We start from the raw sequence: 17,116 nt of genomic DNA, 5'->3' as shown, positions 1-17,116 counted from the left end.
ACCTAATTGGGCTTTTAACTCAAAAAGCCCTAGAGGCTCATTTAAAGGAAAAGCCCAACACAAAGGCCCTTAATTAAGAACTTCATAAGAAGCTTATGGGAATAAATCTAATGTGTTTGTTCCACATTGGTTTTCTACAAGAAAACTTTACCAAACTCCACCTATAAATATGTATTATCAATCACATAACGAGGTACGCACTATTTAGGCAATTAATTAATAAACTGAAATGAAATACGCGGCAACAAAATTACGAATGTCGTTCACAATAGTCTTCTCTTTCTCTCTCTAAAAATCCCCAAATCCATCCAAGCCCCAAAAGCCCCAAAATTCACAAAAACACTCAACCTCTCTCACAAATCCTTCCAAATCCGAAAATCTCGTCAATTTGAAAGGTAATTAATCATCTAAAGTAGTTATATATATTGAATTTGTGGTTAATTATGTGAAAATCCCCAGAAAATCGCGATTTGGGGTTGTTTTTAGTGTTGGGTTTTCGAATTTTCCACGCCCAAAATGGGAGTGTGAAAGCAGTTTCCACGCCTAAAACAAGTGTGGAAACTACTTTCACACGCCCATTTTGGGCGCGGAAAATTGGTTTGGGCGTTCGATCCGGACGCCGGTTCTGGACCGGTCGTCCGGTTCATATTTTTTTTTTTATCCCAGTGTACATGAAATGATATATTATATTTAAATAAGTATTAGTTAACGAACTTGCTCTGGCCTAGTTGGTCAGCGTCTCGTTTGGTTGCACAATAAACCTGTGTGCGAGTCTTTCCAGCAGCGTGTATTTATGATTTTCTTGCCAAGTATAACGAAATCTATAAATACAATTCAATAAGTATTAGTTCATCACTACCATATATAGGGCTTTAGTGGTCAATCCTGCCACCTCAGACTCCTATTTCCCCTCACGTGTCAACAAGCAAGTTGGGTGCTCTCTTTAACGTGGTAGGACTCTGGTGCAGGTCTTGACGTTGGCTGATTAAAAAAGGCATCCTCGTCGCAGCAAAGCTCGTCTTTCTTAGTTTAGCCAAAAACGAGACTTTCACAGGTCCGATAGGTCTTTATACTATACTAGTAGGGCGGTTACCTTCAAATGCGTGAATTTTCCTTTTTAGACCTTCTTTGTCAACAAGAGCCCTGCCTTGGTCTTCAATCCTCTTGAGCTGCTAGTGAGCATCCCTCTTTGCTACAATTCAATAAGTATTAATTATAAAAATGGTTGTAGCCTTGTTGGTCAAGTAAGTCAATTCTTCAAAAGTTAGGTCCTATGTTCAAATCTTGTGGCAGCAATAATATATAATTTTTTTTGATTAAATCTCAGTCACAGTGCACGCCCAAATTGGGCGCGTATAATACTTTTGCGCGCCCAAACCGGGCGTGAATCAGGCTTTTTAGCTCCCAGTTTGGTCGCGAGTCACGTTTTCGCGATTTATAGAACAAAAACGAACAAATTTTACTTCATTGGGTTCCATATCTCGATCCTCATTCGATGCACTCATTTTTCTTTGCAAATTACTGCAATAACATGCGTTTTAGAACGATTTCTAATATAAAAGCTATTAAAAATAAAATTGTAGAGAGAAAGATAGGTAGAGAGTGAATTTTTTTAACCCGCATTCGTAATTTTGCTACCGCGAATATCACCTCCCTTATAATTAATTGTTTATATTCTGATAGTCTTTTGACTTGAGAATCGGATGACAATCGCCAGGCCACCCCCGGCGTGTCACCTAGTGTTTTCAACTGTTTTGTGTGTTAACAAGTGAAACCGTCCCTTTGACTAGCTCGGATGCGTGGCAAGAATTCTTGGCATTCATGATACTGGGCTTGAAGATTCCCGAACTTAGGAAACTTGTGGAATTCAAAACCATTGGATTAACCCAACATTTTGGAGCAGCATAAAAAATATATAATAAAATTGTGTTTAAAAAAATAACAATAGCAACTAAAAGAAAACAACAACAAAGCAAATTTAGAGCAATTCTTGAATCGTATACATAAGTTTATTTTTGGTGGAGTAGATGTATCTTGAAAGTTCTCAAAACAAACATGTATATCTATACAGTGGTAATTTTAGATTATATTCAGCATAAAAAAAAACTTCATAAAGCAACCGATCTCAAATGAAATAATTAATAGTGATTATATCTATCAATGGATAATATAGCAGATGAACTTTTTTTTTTCCTGGTGACAAAGGTCAATTCATATGCCAGAATATTGCATTATTAATCGTCAAGACACGAGTTTATCAAATTTTGAGCATAATTCAGACTACAGTTTACTGTAGGTACTCATTTTTCTGGGTTTGTGAAGCTTTCTTATATCAAATTGTTTCACCATTTTTGTGTTTTTAAACCACAAAAACCACCAAAAAACAATGCACTTTAAATGGAAACCTCTATTTTTTTTTTCAATTTCAAGATAAACTATGGACAAGTTTTGAGTTTAGATGATTTTTCCCAATTTAATTCTATAAGTTAAAAAACCTAAATTTAAATTTAGAAATTCAACAACACTAAATAATTTAAATATGAAAGTGAAATCTATGAATTTTATTTAGAATAATTAAGTTAAAGAGACGATAGATGACTGAAATGAGATTAAAAACTAAAATTAGAAAAATTACATCCGTTTACTAAAAGCCGTCATGTATTTATCATTTCAGGAATTAAAAACATATGAGAAATGTACTGAATAGATATGCTTGTATTACTTCACACAAACGGTTCGAAAAAAAAAGTTGTGTTTGCATTTTATTGCCGAGTTCTAAAGTCATTTTCAAGTTCGTTGTTCTTGCAATTCGGAGTGCTCCTATCTCAAGAGACACCATTGCATTTTGGAAGATGAGGGCAATTTAATCTTAGAACAAAGAATTAAACTCTTTCTTTGTTCGCATCAAGAAAATAAGGTTCGACTATTTCTGAGAGGAAGAATAATCTCCAGAATGTTAAAGAAAATATATACCACCTGGCAAAAGTACTGTTCATTTTATTTTCTGGAGTCCAACTCGTACAATAAAATAACTCGTGTGATTTTGAAGATCAATTTACACCGTATAGTTGCTAGAGTAAAGGGAACAGCCTACGTACAAAATGATGTTATAAAAAATAACGAAGACATAATCTTAACTTCTGCTATCAAGTAGAAGAGTGTAGAGTGGTAGAAAACAGCTCGTTTCAATCTCGAGTATGCAGCAGATTTAAATCATCCGTTAAGAAGGGAAGTGTCCAGTTCAATTTCTTTACGGGAAGCTTCCCAAAGCCGTTGCTTGATTCCCAATTTCCTAATCTCCATTAGACCTTGCTCAACTGCATTATAAGATAGTCTCTTTTAGTGTCACTACAAGATTAAAAATAAATAAAAATGGAGATACAATTTGCAAAATGAGGGATTAACATTATTAAATTTAGAACTGAAGCATAATGATGAGAAGAATTAGCTTCAAATAATTATGTATAAAATAGATACACACATGGACGTTTTCTTCTGGAAACAGTACACTAAAGAACTCACCATCGACTGCGTCATGCGAAGTTGGTGACTGGCCGCTGCGGCCGATCCAGAATTTCAGTCTCTCGTTGGCAATTTCCTCTTCTATACCGTACGCTTTAGCTCTTCTCCAAAAGTACATAAGCCATGCCTATGTTAAAATTGGAAACCAATGGAATTCAATAAAACATATATACCCTATTTTGATTTGCAAAAATCGTAGTTCAACAATTACTAGGACAGAGTCACGAGTGATATCGATAAATGCTTAATAGTACTTAACAACATGATCGTTTATTTAATAAAGATATTGATGTGACAACTGGCAAGTAGTTCAAATGCTTAATAATTCATAAATATATATTTTAACATGAATCACAAGGAACTGCAGAATAAGATTAGAAAACAATGAAGTGAGTGAGATGGAAAAACCTCCTTAAACAGGACATCCTCAGATTCCTCTGGGCTAAGTTCTGCAAAAAACAAACAGAAACAAGGAAAATAATTTATTCTGAGATGTATTCATTCTTACAAGTGAATCAATGACAACTATTGGCCAAGTATCTATCTTTCCTTTAAAAGCATTAATGTTATATGCTAAAATATGAATTAATTACGGTGAATTAGGTAAACTGTGGTTGATGTCACAATTAATTCATTATAATCTACATGTTTGTATCATCATTTCAACTTTAAAGGTTTAGAATAATTTGTATTGTTTATATTTTTATAAAAATAATTACTAAAATTATACAAACCACATGCAAATTGCAAGTCAACGAAATGATTCTTAGATCACGATATAAAAAATAGGTTATGTTCTAGTTCGCACTTCCCAACATCATGCTCCTTGTCAAAACTTAAAAGGTCAAGTTAATTTCTCGAAATGCGGTTAATGGGCATTACAGCTGAAAACGTGAAATACGGGTAGAAAAACAAAGTAAAACAGTTATGTATAATTGATTTTAAACATAAAATGCACTTATTAATATTATGGAATATAGTTTAGAAAGTAAACTGTAAATTAGAAATTTGAATCTCAAGGGAAGTTGGTATAAACTAGCTAAATCTGCAAGGCAACTTCAGGGATGGTTTTACTAAATTCAGATTAAACCTCAAGGAAGGTCAAGTGATTGAACCTGAGCGTAATTGGTCCAAGTGAAAGCACGGCCAACAAGAGGGTAAAATTGGATTTTCATTGAATATTTGATAATGCCATGTAAATGTCTCTTGTCCGTAGGAAAACATATAACTCGGCTAATTTGTTAGACGGTGACAAACAACAGTACACTCATAATTATCCAACTCGAGGGTCTGTGTATTTATACCAAATAAGGTCTTCGTAATTATCCCAAAATAACCTTAAAGAAAATGCAGGATATGAGATAAACGAATCTTACCAAATGCTTCCATATACTTCGGATCAATTGGTGATTTGAAGTCTGCCAAAACATGTAGTTTAGAAAGTGAAACTAATAATAATAACAAAAAAAAAAACACACGAACCTATAGGTTTTAATGTAATCGCTATAGTATATGTGCTATATGTGAGACTTAAGTAAGATATAAACAAATACTCAAGAATACCATGCTTTATATAAGCTTATGAAAGTGAAGCTGGATTATATAACAAGTCATAGGGTAATTTCACAAAGACATCACCCCGAGGTAACATCACTTTAAGGTTGGATATACGCCCTGGTATTTTGAATGTCAAATGGCACAATTGAATATTTCGTAATGCAAGAAAGTTAAAACCATGAATGTATCTAGTTTTCAAGAAGACTGATTAAATTCATAACAAAGCTTTCCATGAAGTAAAGAGCTTGAATGACTATTTCAAGAAATTTGAAGAGGAAGTTTTTTGAGAACGACAGGTGCTTTGACTTCTACGGAAAAATCTTTAAGCAATTAGATTTGTTCATTCGAACACAATCATCCAAAAGAACAAGTAAAACTCGGGACTTTGGCAGTGAAGATGCTTTGAAATAGATTAGACCGTATTAAGCAAACAAGACTGTTAATTGAAATAGACTTTTTCATCATTCCAGCAAATTATGACCGAGATAAATTGAGAACGAACCTGGCATGGATGTCCTTGAAGAATTTGGACGTCTTTGTTGAGCAAATGCCAGAACCATAGATTCTTCAACCTAAATGATGAGAAAAGAAAAATTAAACCATCCAATTAACCACCAACGCCGAAACGTGTATAGGACAATGCAACTGCAAGGCTTCATTCCAAATTTAGGCATGAATCAGATTTGGAAGAAAGACGAAAAATTCTCCTCTAAGCAACCATGCTTGATAAAATACACTCCTTTTGTCATATACAATGACTACCATTTGACTGGGGCCGGAATTTAGAGAACTAATGAAAAACTGAAAAGTTTGAACCTTTTTAAAGTATTTTCCTAAGTAGTGGAATAATTTGTATTAACAGAGGGTATATAAGTCCACTTTAAGAAATCAACAGGTATCCAATAAGAATAAACAATATATGTGTTAAAACATCTTTGAAAGGAAAACCTTCAAGGAAGCTAGTTCTTTTAAGCCCATTTCAACTGTTAGCATGCTCTCAATATTTCCGTCTCCAGTAAGATCATTAAAGTCGTCAACAAGTTTACTCCTTTGCGGATGGTTTTCACCTGCACAGTGCCAGAAAGAGCGACCATTGTTAGATTTGTTACTAGATAAAGCATGAAATAAAATCAACTTAAATTGCTATTAGAACTATAACTAGCCTTTGTTCCAGCACTCTTCCTTAGCCTTCTGTCCAGCAGATAGAACAATTTCTAAAGGAAGAGGTGCCAAAGATGACCAATATTCGTGCTTTGCAGAGGCAATATCCGCACATATGCCTGCATGGACCAAAAATGCTGTGATGAAGACAAGACTGGTTTAACGATGCAGAATAAAATTGTCAAGACACAGAATAAACTATAGGCATTATATCTTCATTTGAAGCAATGGCCTGGGTTGAATTGGCACCAAATTTCAGTTGAGAGTTGAGGAAATGCATAAAAAATGACACTCATTTTTTATCGCAGGGGATTAGCTGAAGAGTTTTTTACATCAGAGCATGTATTTCACGGATCAACATTTTAGGTATGTGTCTTTTAGGAAAGAGGTGGTATTCTTAGGCCTCGTTTGGTTGCCAAGATATGATTAGCCAAGATAAGATCAAATAACCGAATGAAAACCCAATTGTTTTATCGGACCCCGGAAGCTGCAACAAAAAGCTCTCTAAAAGGCATGATAACATAATATTTTTGGGTCGACCAGGGAAGTTATTGGGGTTACCAAACATCGAACAAGTCCAATTATTTAGTTAATAATGGCTAATTTATCCAACCAAATGAGGCCTTAGACAACAAAAACAATATAGGGGGACGCTTGGTCCTGGACAGGGTACATATAAGTCTTCTAGCAAGTTTAAGAATAGTACTTTATGAATAACAATACCACATACCAAAAATTATAACAAAAGTGGATAAAAACCACAAAAGAAAACGAATAAAAAAATGATGATATAACGTTAGGACTATTTATTCCCTAACTTCAAATCTTCAAACATTTCAGGTTCTATTAATTAAAGTTAGCCATCTATTGTTATAAGTGCAGGAATAATGAATATATCAAGCTAAAAGCATTCAGTATTGAAAAAAACTTAACTGATCGATAAGAATACAGAAAAAATTAATTCATCGTTTTATATGTCCATTGATTTACTTTGATCGTGTGTCCTTGAAAAATAGAGCAATTTTTTTTTTTTTTCACATAAAAGCAATAAACACATTTTGGATAATATTATTACCATATTGAGCAGCTAAGCCCCAGTATCTTGCCAGCCAGCACCTTTTAAGAACAACTTCTTCCTGAAAATATAAGGTTTTTTTTCCGTAAAGCAACTCTACGTACAACAGTAGCAGAAACTTAACAATTATCCATACGCACGGTATGCAAGAGTTTCCACCCACCATTTCATTTTGGGTCAACACCATTCTTTGTGTCATAGAGCGAAGAGCTTTGACTTCAGACTCAGTTTCACGTAGTTGTTCAAAAGTAGTTGCAGCCTCAGCTTTAGCAATCTTAAATAATCAAAAATGACACATAGTTAAATGCTGTATATTGCAGAAGTACTTATAAACAAGTCCCAGTTCATCTTACTCACCTTTACATCAGATTGCAATGATGACAAGTCCACATCTACCCCATCTTTAGCTAGCTTAGCCTCTTTAAGTGCAGCCTATACCAATTTTATCATCAATAAAATTGTAGAAGTACAAAACAATCTTTGCTATCAGATGAATCTCTAGGTGACTGATAACTATTTTCACTATTTTACGTTCTCCCTCTATAATTCTCAAATCGAAGTATCTCAATGGTTCTACCACAGAGGATGAAATGTTCTACTTCGTTTAATTAGTGAGTACAAATAAAAACAAGGATTACTTCTCTTTGACGAAGTGCAGCTTCCTTCCTGCAAAGGTTTATATGGGATTTTAGCATACTCAAAATTTATGACGAGGACACAAAATGAAGGTCTTAGTTCCTTTTAATGTACCTGCTCAACAGTTTAGCTTCCAACGATACTCCTTCTCCAAGAGAAGCAACCTATAATATCAAGCAACTCAATACCAAACCATGTTGCTAAAATACCAGGTTAAACCAAGAAAAGTGGCATGAATGAGATATGAAACTTTGTTAAGGAGAGCAAAACGAAGGCCGACCAGTCACTTGGAAAAAGACAGAAAAGTTCCGTGGACTTAGTTTCAGGCAGTATAATTTAGTTCGATGCATACGGATGAGCAGCAATAGCCTTAACAAGGATACAAATGGAACCAGAAGTGCGATGAAAGTTTAAGTGTTTCTTAGTAGAGAAAATAACAGTTGATAGAGTACACAAATGCATGGCGAAAGCAGGTTCGTCTACAAGCAGAATCTTATATTATTTATGATTAAAAATATTAGTAGATAAATGAAGAGTCAAAGACACGTGCATTTGTTCCATTTGCAAGTGCAGTTGTATGACTGACTGAAACATAATAAGTACGTGCCCCGTGCATTTTCGTCACATAGTTTTATAGTCTTATTATTCTGGACTATCAGTATTTTCATTCCAGAAAACTGACGAATATTTTAGGGTAAAATGATTCAAAAATGGTCAAATAGAACTATTCATTTTAAAACACAAGGAGCTTGTAAGTGCATAAATTTCATTATGACTGAAATATATACAAAAATTTGATCCTCACCAGAGTAGGGATGTTAACACCTCTTACTGTTTATTACATGAACTAGTTGAAAACTTTGTGGATGTGATTACGTGAAATAGGTGTGTGGGTAGGCGTTGTATGAGAGAGGAATCAAAATCAAAATGCATACAACTTTTCAGGGTTTCTAGAATAGAATTGCAGTGGTTAACCTGTTTCTCAAGCTCCCTGACTCTTGCTTCGGCTGCTACACAACTCTCCTCTGCAAGTTGGAGCTGTGAGATCAAAATCAGACACCAAAAATAAAAATACATTTTGTGGAGCATATAGTGAAAATGGAGAACAATGCAAAGGATGAAGGAGAGACAGACCTTTTCAAGAACATTCTCATTTTCTTCTTGTAACATATCGAGCTGTCAAGAAAGTAGATTTTAGCTAGAGAAGATAAGCAAATAAACTCTTTCAACAGCATACTGTTCAAACACTTCCCCAAACTTTTAGGTATAAACTACATACTTCATCACGAAGTGCAGAAGAAGAACGCCCGTCTCCCGCATCTTTAAAATTCAACTGTCCAAAATCGGGTGAGAACCTGTTTTTCACATGGATGCCTTGTTAGTTCATATAAAGTCAAATGTACAATTGCAATTATATAATGAGCCATTGCATGGCATAAAATTATGCAAGCATTGGCCCATATTTGTACATGCGGCGGCAATAAAGAAATAGATCGAACCAAACATGTGTTATCCTTCAAAGGGCCAAAATGACATTCTATAGAACATATTTTATTTAAATAGAAAAGAATCATATCGGGAGTTAAAATAACAATTAAGAAATAGGATTTTCGGGATAATAAAGAAATTTAACTTAAATCCACACATATAGTTCATGCATTATATTAACTGCCGCATTCAAACTCTTGGCAAGCAAACAAAATGAATGCTAAGGATGCAGTTTTGTTTGAAAACAACGTAATTCCATTTTGATTTTCCGAAAAAATTGGAAAGACTGAAACAGTCGAGGGATAGAATTGGAGTACTTTTTTTCTCTTTGCCTGTTGTTAGGAGGAACGATTGGTGGAATAGGCGCAGGCGTTTTCAGTGAAGGTATACTTGGAGGTACAGCTGGCGTTGTTCTGATTGACATCGAAGGCCTCCCTGTTGAAGTCGAGCGAGCTGGTAGAGCATCATCCAGTAAGTTGCGAGTCACCTAATCAACATATGTAACCGATAAGGAGAAGACAAAAATCCTTATTAGACTTCAGATTATGCTTCATCCACAATGAATTAGTTGCAGGCTACATACACAAACAACTAACTTAAGATTTACTTACCAAATCTCACTAATTTGTTCTGTTTTTTAGAATTAGGTTTGTCAGACACAAAACATATCATTTACCCTAATCACATTGCAATAATTCATCTTAGGAAACATCAAATTCACAATAATACTATTCACTGCCAAATCCGTGCACAGATTATTAGCATAGAACATACAGCTAATTACGCAATTTACTGCCGGAGAACAAAAATTCAACTTTAATTTCAAATTACAAAATCAATTAAGTAAATCCCAATATGAAATACATCGCAAGAGAAGATAAGAGTTACCGCATCAGAAGAAGATCTAAGAATCTTAGGAGGAGGAACCAGAGGCTTAACGCCGTTAGTGTTGATGGGCGGCCTGGAGAAAGAAAGAGGTAGAGGAGGATTGAATCGGAGCCCTAAATCGCCGTCACTGTCACCAATGTCGTCGTCATCATCGTCGTCATCTGCCGCCGATTGGGAAGCCATGACCTGAGCGAGCCGCTGAGCCGCGGCTTTAGCAGCGAAGTTCTGATTGCGCTTGATTGTCGAAATGCCGCTCACGGAAGACGCACGCGCGTGGTGCCCACGCACCGGCGATCCGCCGCCGCCGGAGTCACTGCCCCACTGCCGCATTTTCTCCATGTGCCCTCCGAAAAAATGAAAACCCGAAAAATGTGGGGTTTGAATAATCGGAGAAAGTGGGAGACTGCTGTTGATTGTAGAGTGTGCCTAGATCTTCAACTGAAAAAATGGCGATGTTTTTTTGGAATTACCGAAAGTTTGCAGATGTAATTTGTAGAATTGTTGTTGAAGAAAAATAGAAAATCTATTTAAAGTACGTGATTCTTTGCATTAACATGATAATTAAGGAGTAATTAATATAATGTACCACTAATTTTAGTGAATAACCTACACTTTTGTATAGTATCATGCCCTTGATTATTCATAACAACTACTAATTAATGTGTTTAATTGTTTCACTTATTTGACTTTTGACTTGTTAATTTATTTATTTTTTAAAAATTTAAATAAATAATTGTCAACTAAAAGACTTTCGGATCCAAATCTTTCTTTGAACATCAAAGGGGTGAGAGGTTGAGGAGTTAAACCATCTCCAAACAGATTTATTGTATATTTATATGGGTAAATTACAAACACCCCCTGGGGTATGGTCAAATTACAAAAACCCTCTTCTTGTTTGGATAATTACATCTACCCCTCAATTATGATTTTTTCTTACACCTCCACCTTATGGTGCCAAATTCAACATAATCATCTAGATTCCGTGAAATGTGCTCTAGTTTGTACTCGTTTTGTGTAAAAATACAGTTTCCGATGCACCACAGACTGATATATATACAAGTTAAAAATCACATATTATGATCATCTTGCTTCATAATGTAGAGTTTGAATGGGATAAAACGGGTACAAAAGTGATAATATTTCATATAATCTCGAAGATTCCACTAAATTTGAGGAGTTGAGGGGGTGGTTGTAATTATCCAAACAAAATGGGTGTTTTTGTAATTTGACCATACCTCAGGGGGTGTTTGTAATTTACCCTATTTATATTTTATATTTATAATATAATAGGTGAATTTTTAAGAATATCTTCAACAAGGTGATGTATAATTGTATATATACAATTAGTCTTTACACGTGCGTTGCACGGGGTATTCATCATAAAAATAAATATTTAATTTTATCAAGTTCTTGAAATAGTAAGATCATTGGTTGATGTGCAATACAAAGTAAAACAAAGTATATTCCATGTAATTAACAAATTAAGCCAAAATAGGTGAAAAAAGGCTAAATGCCGAAACATCGTTATCATAACCGTTATTATTACCATTACCATTAGCATTACCATTACCATTACCACTACCATTAACACTACAATTAACTTTATAATTACCATTACCATTACCATTGCTAATATTAATAATAATATAGTAATACTAATACTAATATGATAATAATACTATTACTATTAGTAATCCTAAAGCTAGTTAATCCTAATTTCCTAACACTAATGCTAATGCTAACCATAATCCTAATCATAGTACTACACACAATCATAATTCTAATCAAAATCTTAATACTAATGTTAATCTTAATCCTAATACTAATTTCAATTATAATCGTAATCCTAATAATAATCCGAATCATAATTATAATCCTTATAGAAATACAAACATGCTAATGCTAACGCTAATTTAAACTATTTCTAATATGCTAATGTTGATTCTAATCATAATCCTAACTATAATGCTAGTACTAATACTAATCATAATGATAATCGCAATACTAATATGCTAATGGCAACGCTAATGCTAATCATAATACTAAACTAATACTCATATATTGCTAATGATAATGTCAATGCTAATACTAATGCTAATGATAATCGTAATTCTAATTCTACTGCTATTGCTAATACTAATGTTAATCCTATACATAATACTAATGCTGATGCTACTAAACCTAGTACTAATGCTAATGCTAATGCTAATGCTAATGTTAATCCTAATCCTACTCCTACACATAATTATAATGTTAATCCAAATCCTAAAGCTAATGCTAATTCTAATTGTAATTATAATGTTAATGCTAATTCTAAGTCTAATACTAATCACAATCATAATTCTAATCCAATCCCTAGTAGAAATAATCATAATACAAAATTAATACAAATACTAATACTAATACTTTATTTTTTTAAAAATACTAATACTAACACTAATGCTAATACTAATACTAATACTAATGGCTCGTTCGGTTACCTATATTGAAGTAGATTGGATTACATGAGATTGGATTAACTCCCTACTGACTAATTAATTATTTAGTTAGTAGCATGTTCGGTTTCTTAGATTAGATTTTCTATTAAATTTGTTAAAATCAATTATTATATATGAATTGTCTATAAAACCACTTAGTTTACAATAATACAATATAATTTTAAGGATAAAATTGTATTTTTCCTTTTTAGTCACCCCCTATTAAATTAATCTCAGGGGAGGGGTGCTACTAATTTAATGAAATAGTAGCATTTAATAGCGGACTTTGATTTTAGTAGCGGGTTTGAAAAAGTGTGAATCTTACCAACCGGACATGTTATTAGCCTCTACTATTTAGTCAGTAGCACCGTATAACGGTAACCAAACGAGCTCTAATATCAATACTAATACTAATACTAATACTAATTCTAATACTAATACTAATACTCGACCATGCAATTAAAATTAATGTCACCGAATAATTTTTTTTAATAAATTGATAATTAAGTGGTTAATTATGGAAGATGTTTTTTTTAATTAATGAAAGATTGTAGACTCAATTTCCTCAATTGGATAACTTTGATTGTGCGTATCGTAGTTTTATATGTAATATAGATTTATATTTACACAACCAGACCAAAAAAAAAAAAAACCAAGGTAATATATAATTTAAACATAGTTAAAATTATTTAACTTTGGTTTCTCAAATATGAAAAATCAGAGTTAAATTTTCTTTTTTTTTTCTTTTGCAAGAGCGCGATGAGTCTTATTCGTCTGACAATAAATAGTACTTATCTGGCTTCTCCGTCATGCAGAATCATTTTTCATCAATATAAACAATATTATACATTCAAGTGAAGACTTGATCATGTGGTTTGCTATTAACTTCAAGCTTTGCTATACAAATTTGTAGTCGAGATTTTTTATTTTCCTTCTTAAAAAATGGTTTTATAGTATTTGAATGTCGGCATATTTCTCGGGACTTAAAACAACACCGAAATAATGTGCTTTTTCTATAGTTTCGAGGAGAAAGCTGAAGAACGAATAGTTGTTCGTCGATGTAAAGAGATCTAAAAAATGCAGTTAAAATGAATTCCAACTCTTTTTTGGAGCACAATTTATTGCCATACGATGAATTATGTTAGCATGTGCACGGCCATATTATGTATGTTTCCAAATGGTTGCATTGTACGCATAGATACTAAATATTGAGATGCCACCATTTTTGTTAGGTTGCGGCTATATGCAATGCTAATTCCACTTGTGCAAGACCAAATTAAAAAAATATTACAAAAGATTCCATTTTATTAAGATGAAATGACAAATATACCCATAAATTAAATTGACTTTTGTTTACTCATGCAAGACCAAATAACAAATAATGAAAAAAAAACAAAGTAACCGTAAAATTAAACACCCCCCCCCCCCCCCCTGTGAAACCCTACTCTACGCCCAAGTTCTGCCGCCGACCGCCGCTCTTGATCTGATGTTCTTGATGTCTTGTACATATTTTTGAAACATTGGATAAATTTGGACAATAAACTGCGTCTTCGCATTTGCCATTGGCTATAAAAAAAAACAAATTAATATTGAAATAAAAAGTAATTAAAAAATAGAAAGTTAAAAAAATGTGAAACAACTAAATTTCGACATTAAGGCGTCGAATATATGTCCATAAATTCGACACCTTAATCTCGAAATTTAGTATATTTGGACTAATTTGCTAACAGTTAAATTTTGACACTAAAGTGTCGATTTTCTACTCCAAAATCGACATCTCAATGTTGATTTTTATCTGTAAAATTCGACCTGTACATGTCGACCGTGTCTGCGCGAGATTTTTTTTGGAAAAACGATGTTCTAGTTAAAAAACACATAAATGCATACCTTCTTGGGTTTTTCCCCCGTAGAATCTTCTATTTTGGTGTCTTCTGACTCCATACTTGCCATCTTTGTAAGATTTGTCTAGTTTTGATGATTTTTAATGTTTAGGTTTTGTGGGTTTATGGAGGAGGAAGGAGAAATGTTTTGTGGGTTTTGGAAGATGGAGAAGATGAGAGTTGGCTTTGTGGTTTTGTGATAGGGTTTTTTTGTGTTTTTGAGTTTTTGATATTGCACATTTGAAATTTTCTATTTTTTTAGCAAGCAAGGATATTATAGTATTTATAACTAAATTTTTTAATTTGGTCTTACACAAGTAGAATTAGTCTTGTACATAGCCGCATCCTCTTTGTTATTGTTTTTTCCCAAACGCCATCATTTTATAGCATATTGTATATGGAATATCGTTCATCATTGTTTAAATTTTTCTCTTTCCTTATGTCACTTGATGCCTCTATGTAGTCTTCAATGAGGTTTTCACCTATAAAAATAGGTCAAAAATAATAAATCAAAATAAAAAAAGAAAAAAAGAAGTAATTAAGTAGAAACACAATTAGTGGGGCAGTAGAACAGTTCCTCGACTAGGGGTCATTACTCATTAGCAATTACCCCCTATAGATAAAAATGGTGATATGTTCATACTATAATTTTCCTTTGTGATAATTCCTTCGAATATTTATTCCCAATATCGTCTTTGCAGCAATTATCACAATTTTTAACACCTAACTATGATTTTCCAAATTGCTACTAATAATATGGGCGCGTAAATCCCTATTAATTTGCATTAATATCTGTTTTCTTATCAAAATTGCTCCCAAATTAAAAAAAAATAAAATTAAATTACATAAATTCGCTGAAGAAGACGCACGAAAGTACTCAAAACTCCCCCAAATTGAAAACTCCCCTAAATCGAAAATTCCTTACTTCGAAGCTGCAGTCACATACCAAAAAATCGAAACCATTTGGTACAGCATCATATATCCATAACCCCCTAATAGTCATATTCAATCTCTGGTTTTGATTTGAAGTAGTCAATTCAAATCCCTATGTAGGCATTAACAAAACAGTGAGAATATGACTATTATGTGACTAGGATGTGTATAACAGTGTAATTAACATACTGTAGAAGCATAATTATTAAGATAACAGTAAGAATATGACTATTATATGACTGTGCTTTATAAAACATCTACAACAACAAACAAGGTATCCTTATCCACCCAACATATTTAATAATGAAAAATAGTGAGATTTATGAAACCTTTTCATTGTATTTAGCACGTGGTTGCTTGTTTGCATATCCTCTTTCAACAAAGTCTGGTGTGTAGATCATTTTCAAAGTAGAATCTCCTCGTGATCGTGAGACCATTATTGGTCTTGTGTTTCTAACTGAAATAAAACAAATACAGGTTCTCCTTCAAAAGAACATCATACATAAAACTATAATTCAATAAGAAACATGATTTTCAAAAAAATCACAGACATATGATAATAATACCTGAAAAGCAAGACGACTTGTTCACCAGTAAATGAATTAACCATTGAAGGCAGTCAGATATCCGTCCTTGTTTAAAGCAGACGCATATTTGAAAATGCCGCTGTTAAGTGTATATTTTTACATTTAATCATATATTTTAATTGAATCTTTTGGTGTATTTTATTGATAATTGGTGCTTAAAATGTTGATTTATTGTGTTTTAGGTACAAATTAAATAATTGGATAAATAGGGGTCAAAACTGCAATTTTGGAAAAAATAAGGGTGAAAAGTGAAGAAGTCAAAAATCTGAAGAATAAGAGCCCAGACGGCCGTCCGAGAAATACACTAGGATTTTGGACGGCCGTCCGAATATTTTCATGAGAGAATAAAGTCTCTGGAATTGAGACGGCCGTTTGGAAATTGAACTGCAAATCCAGACGGCCGTCCGAGAAGACGTAGAGGCGCAGTAAAGAGATTCTAATTACACAGAAACTATCTTTTTCTCCAAGTTTTCTACCCTATATAAGACCAAATCAGGCAAACAATTGAGGATCGATCTTTTTACGCAATTTCAAGAGCAAAGAAGCAATAATGAAGACGAAGAATTCGAAGACTCAAAGTATAGTTTTATCTTCTATGAATTATTTTAATTTTGTTTTTACTTTAATCATGAGTAGCTAATTCGTTTATTTCTAGGATTTTATTTTGAACCCTATGTGGGATTTATGAACCAAATTCTATGATTTTATGCAAGTTTTAATTCCAGATTATTTCTTCTACTTGTTTTATTAAGTTCCTGAAACTGGCCACTTTATGTGCTTTTATGTTATTGTTAATCGCATGAATCGGAAGATCGGGTTAATAATTAGAACTGTGGTAGAAGAACATTTGTGGTATTAACATAGGAATATAGTTAATCTCTTAGGTAGCCATTATTGAGATTTGTTCTAAAA

The 17,116-nt window shown here is 33.3% G+C and overlaps 1 protein-coding gene across 1 annotated transcript; it reads right to left on the bottom strand.

Annotated features, from left to right (window-relative positions):
• Window positions 1–2,973: 2,973 nt before the first annotated feature.
• Window positions 2,974–10,965, bottom strand: LOC105958062 (myosin). The gene is made up of 17 exons (XM_012982067.2): window positions 10,328–10,965; window positions 9,757–9,926; window positions 9,231–9,306; window positions 9,086–9,127; window positions 8,927–8,989; window positions 8,066–8,115; window positions 7,954–7,981; window positions 7,673–7,747; window positions 7,479–7,589; window positions 7,316–7,376; window positions 6,243–6,359; window positions 6,028–6,146; window positions 5,582–5,651; window positions 4,899–4,940; window positions 3,931–3,971; window positions 3,523–3,649; window positions 2,974–3,317 (listed from the first exon to the last, which is right to left on the bottom strand). Exons 1-17 carry the CDS (start codon window positions 10,664–10,666, stop codon window positions 3,214–3,216), a joined length of 1,635 nt encoding a protein of 544 aa, XP_012837521.2. The 5' UTR covers window positions 10,667–10,965; the 3' UTR covers window positions 2,974–3,213.
• Window positions 10,966–17,116: the final 6,151 nt, after the last annotated feature.

Source organism: Erythranthe guttata, chromosome 11 (genome assembly GCF_056151865.1).
Source record: "Erythranthe guttata isolate IM_541 chromosome 11, IM_541, whole genome shotgun sequence".
Lineage (NCBI taxonomy): Eukaryota > Viridiplantae > Streptophyta > Magnoliopsida > Lamiales > Phrymaceae > Erythranthe > Erythranthe guttata.
This window is presented reverse-complemented; position numbering and strand designations above follow the sequence as displayed.

Coding starts and splice junctions, on each gene's coding strand:
- LOC105958062 (XM_012982067.2), bottom strand. CDS start 10,666: ATGGAGAAAATGCGGCAGTGGGGCAGTGACTCCGGCGGCGGCGGATCG. Junction 7,590..7,672: donor CATTGCAATCTGATGTAAAG/GTGAGTAAGATG, acceptor TGATTATTTAAG/ATTGCTAAAGCTGAGGCTGC. Junction 6,147..6,242: donor GGAAGAGTGCTGGAACAAAG/GCTAGTTATAGT, acceptor GGCACTGTGCAG/GTGAAAACCATCCGCAAAGG.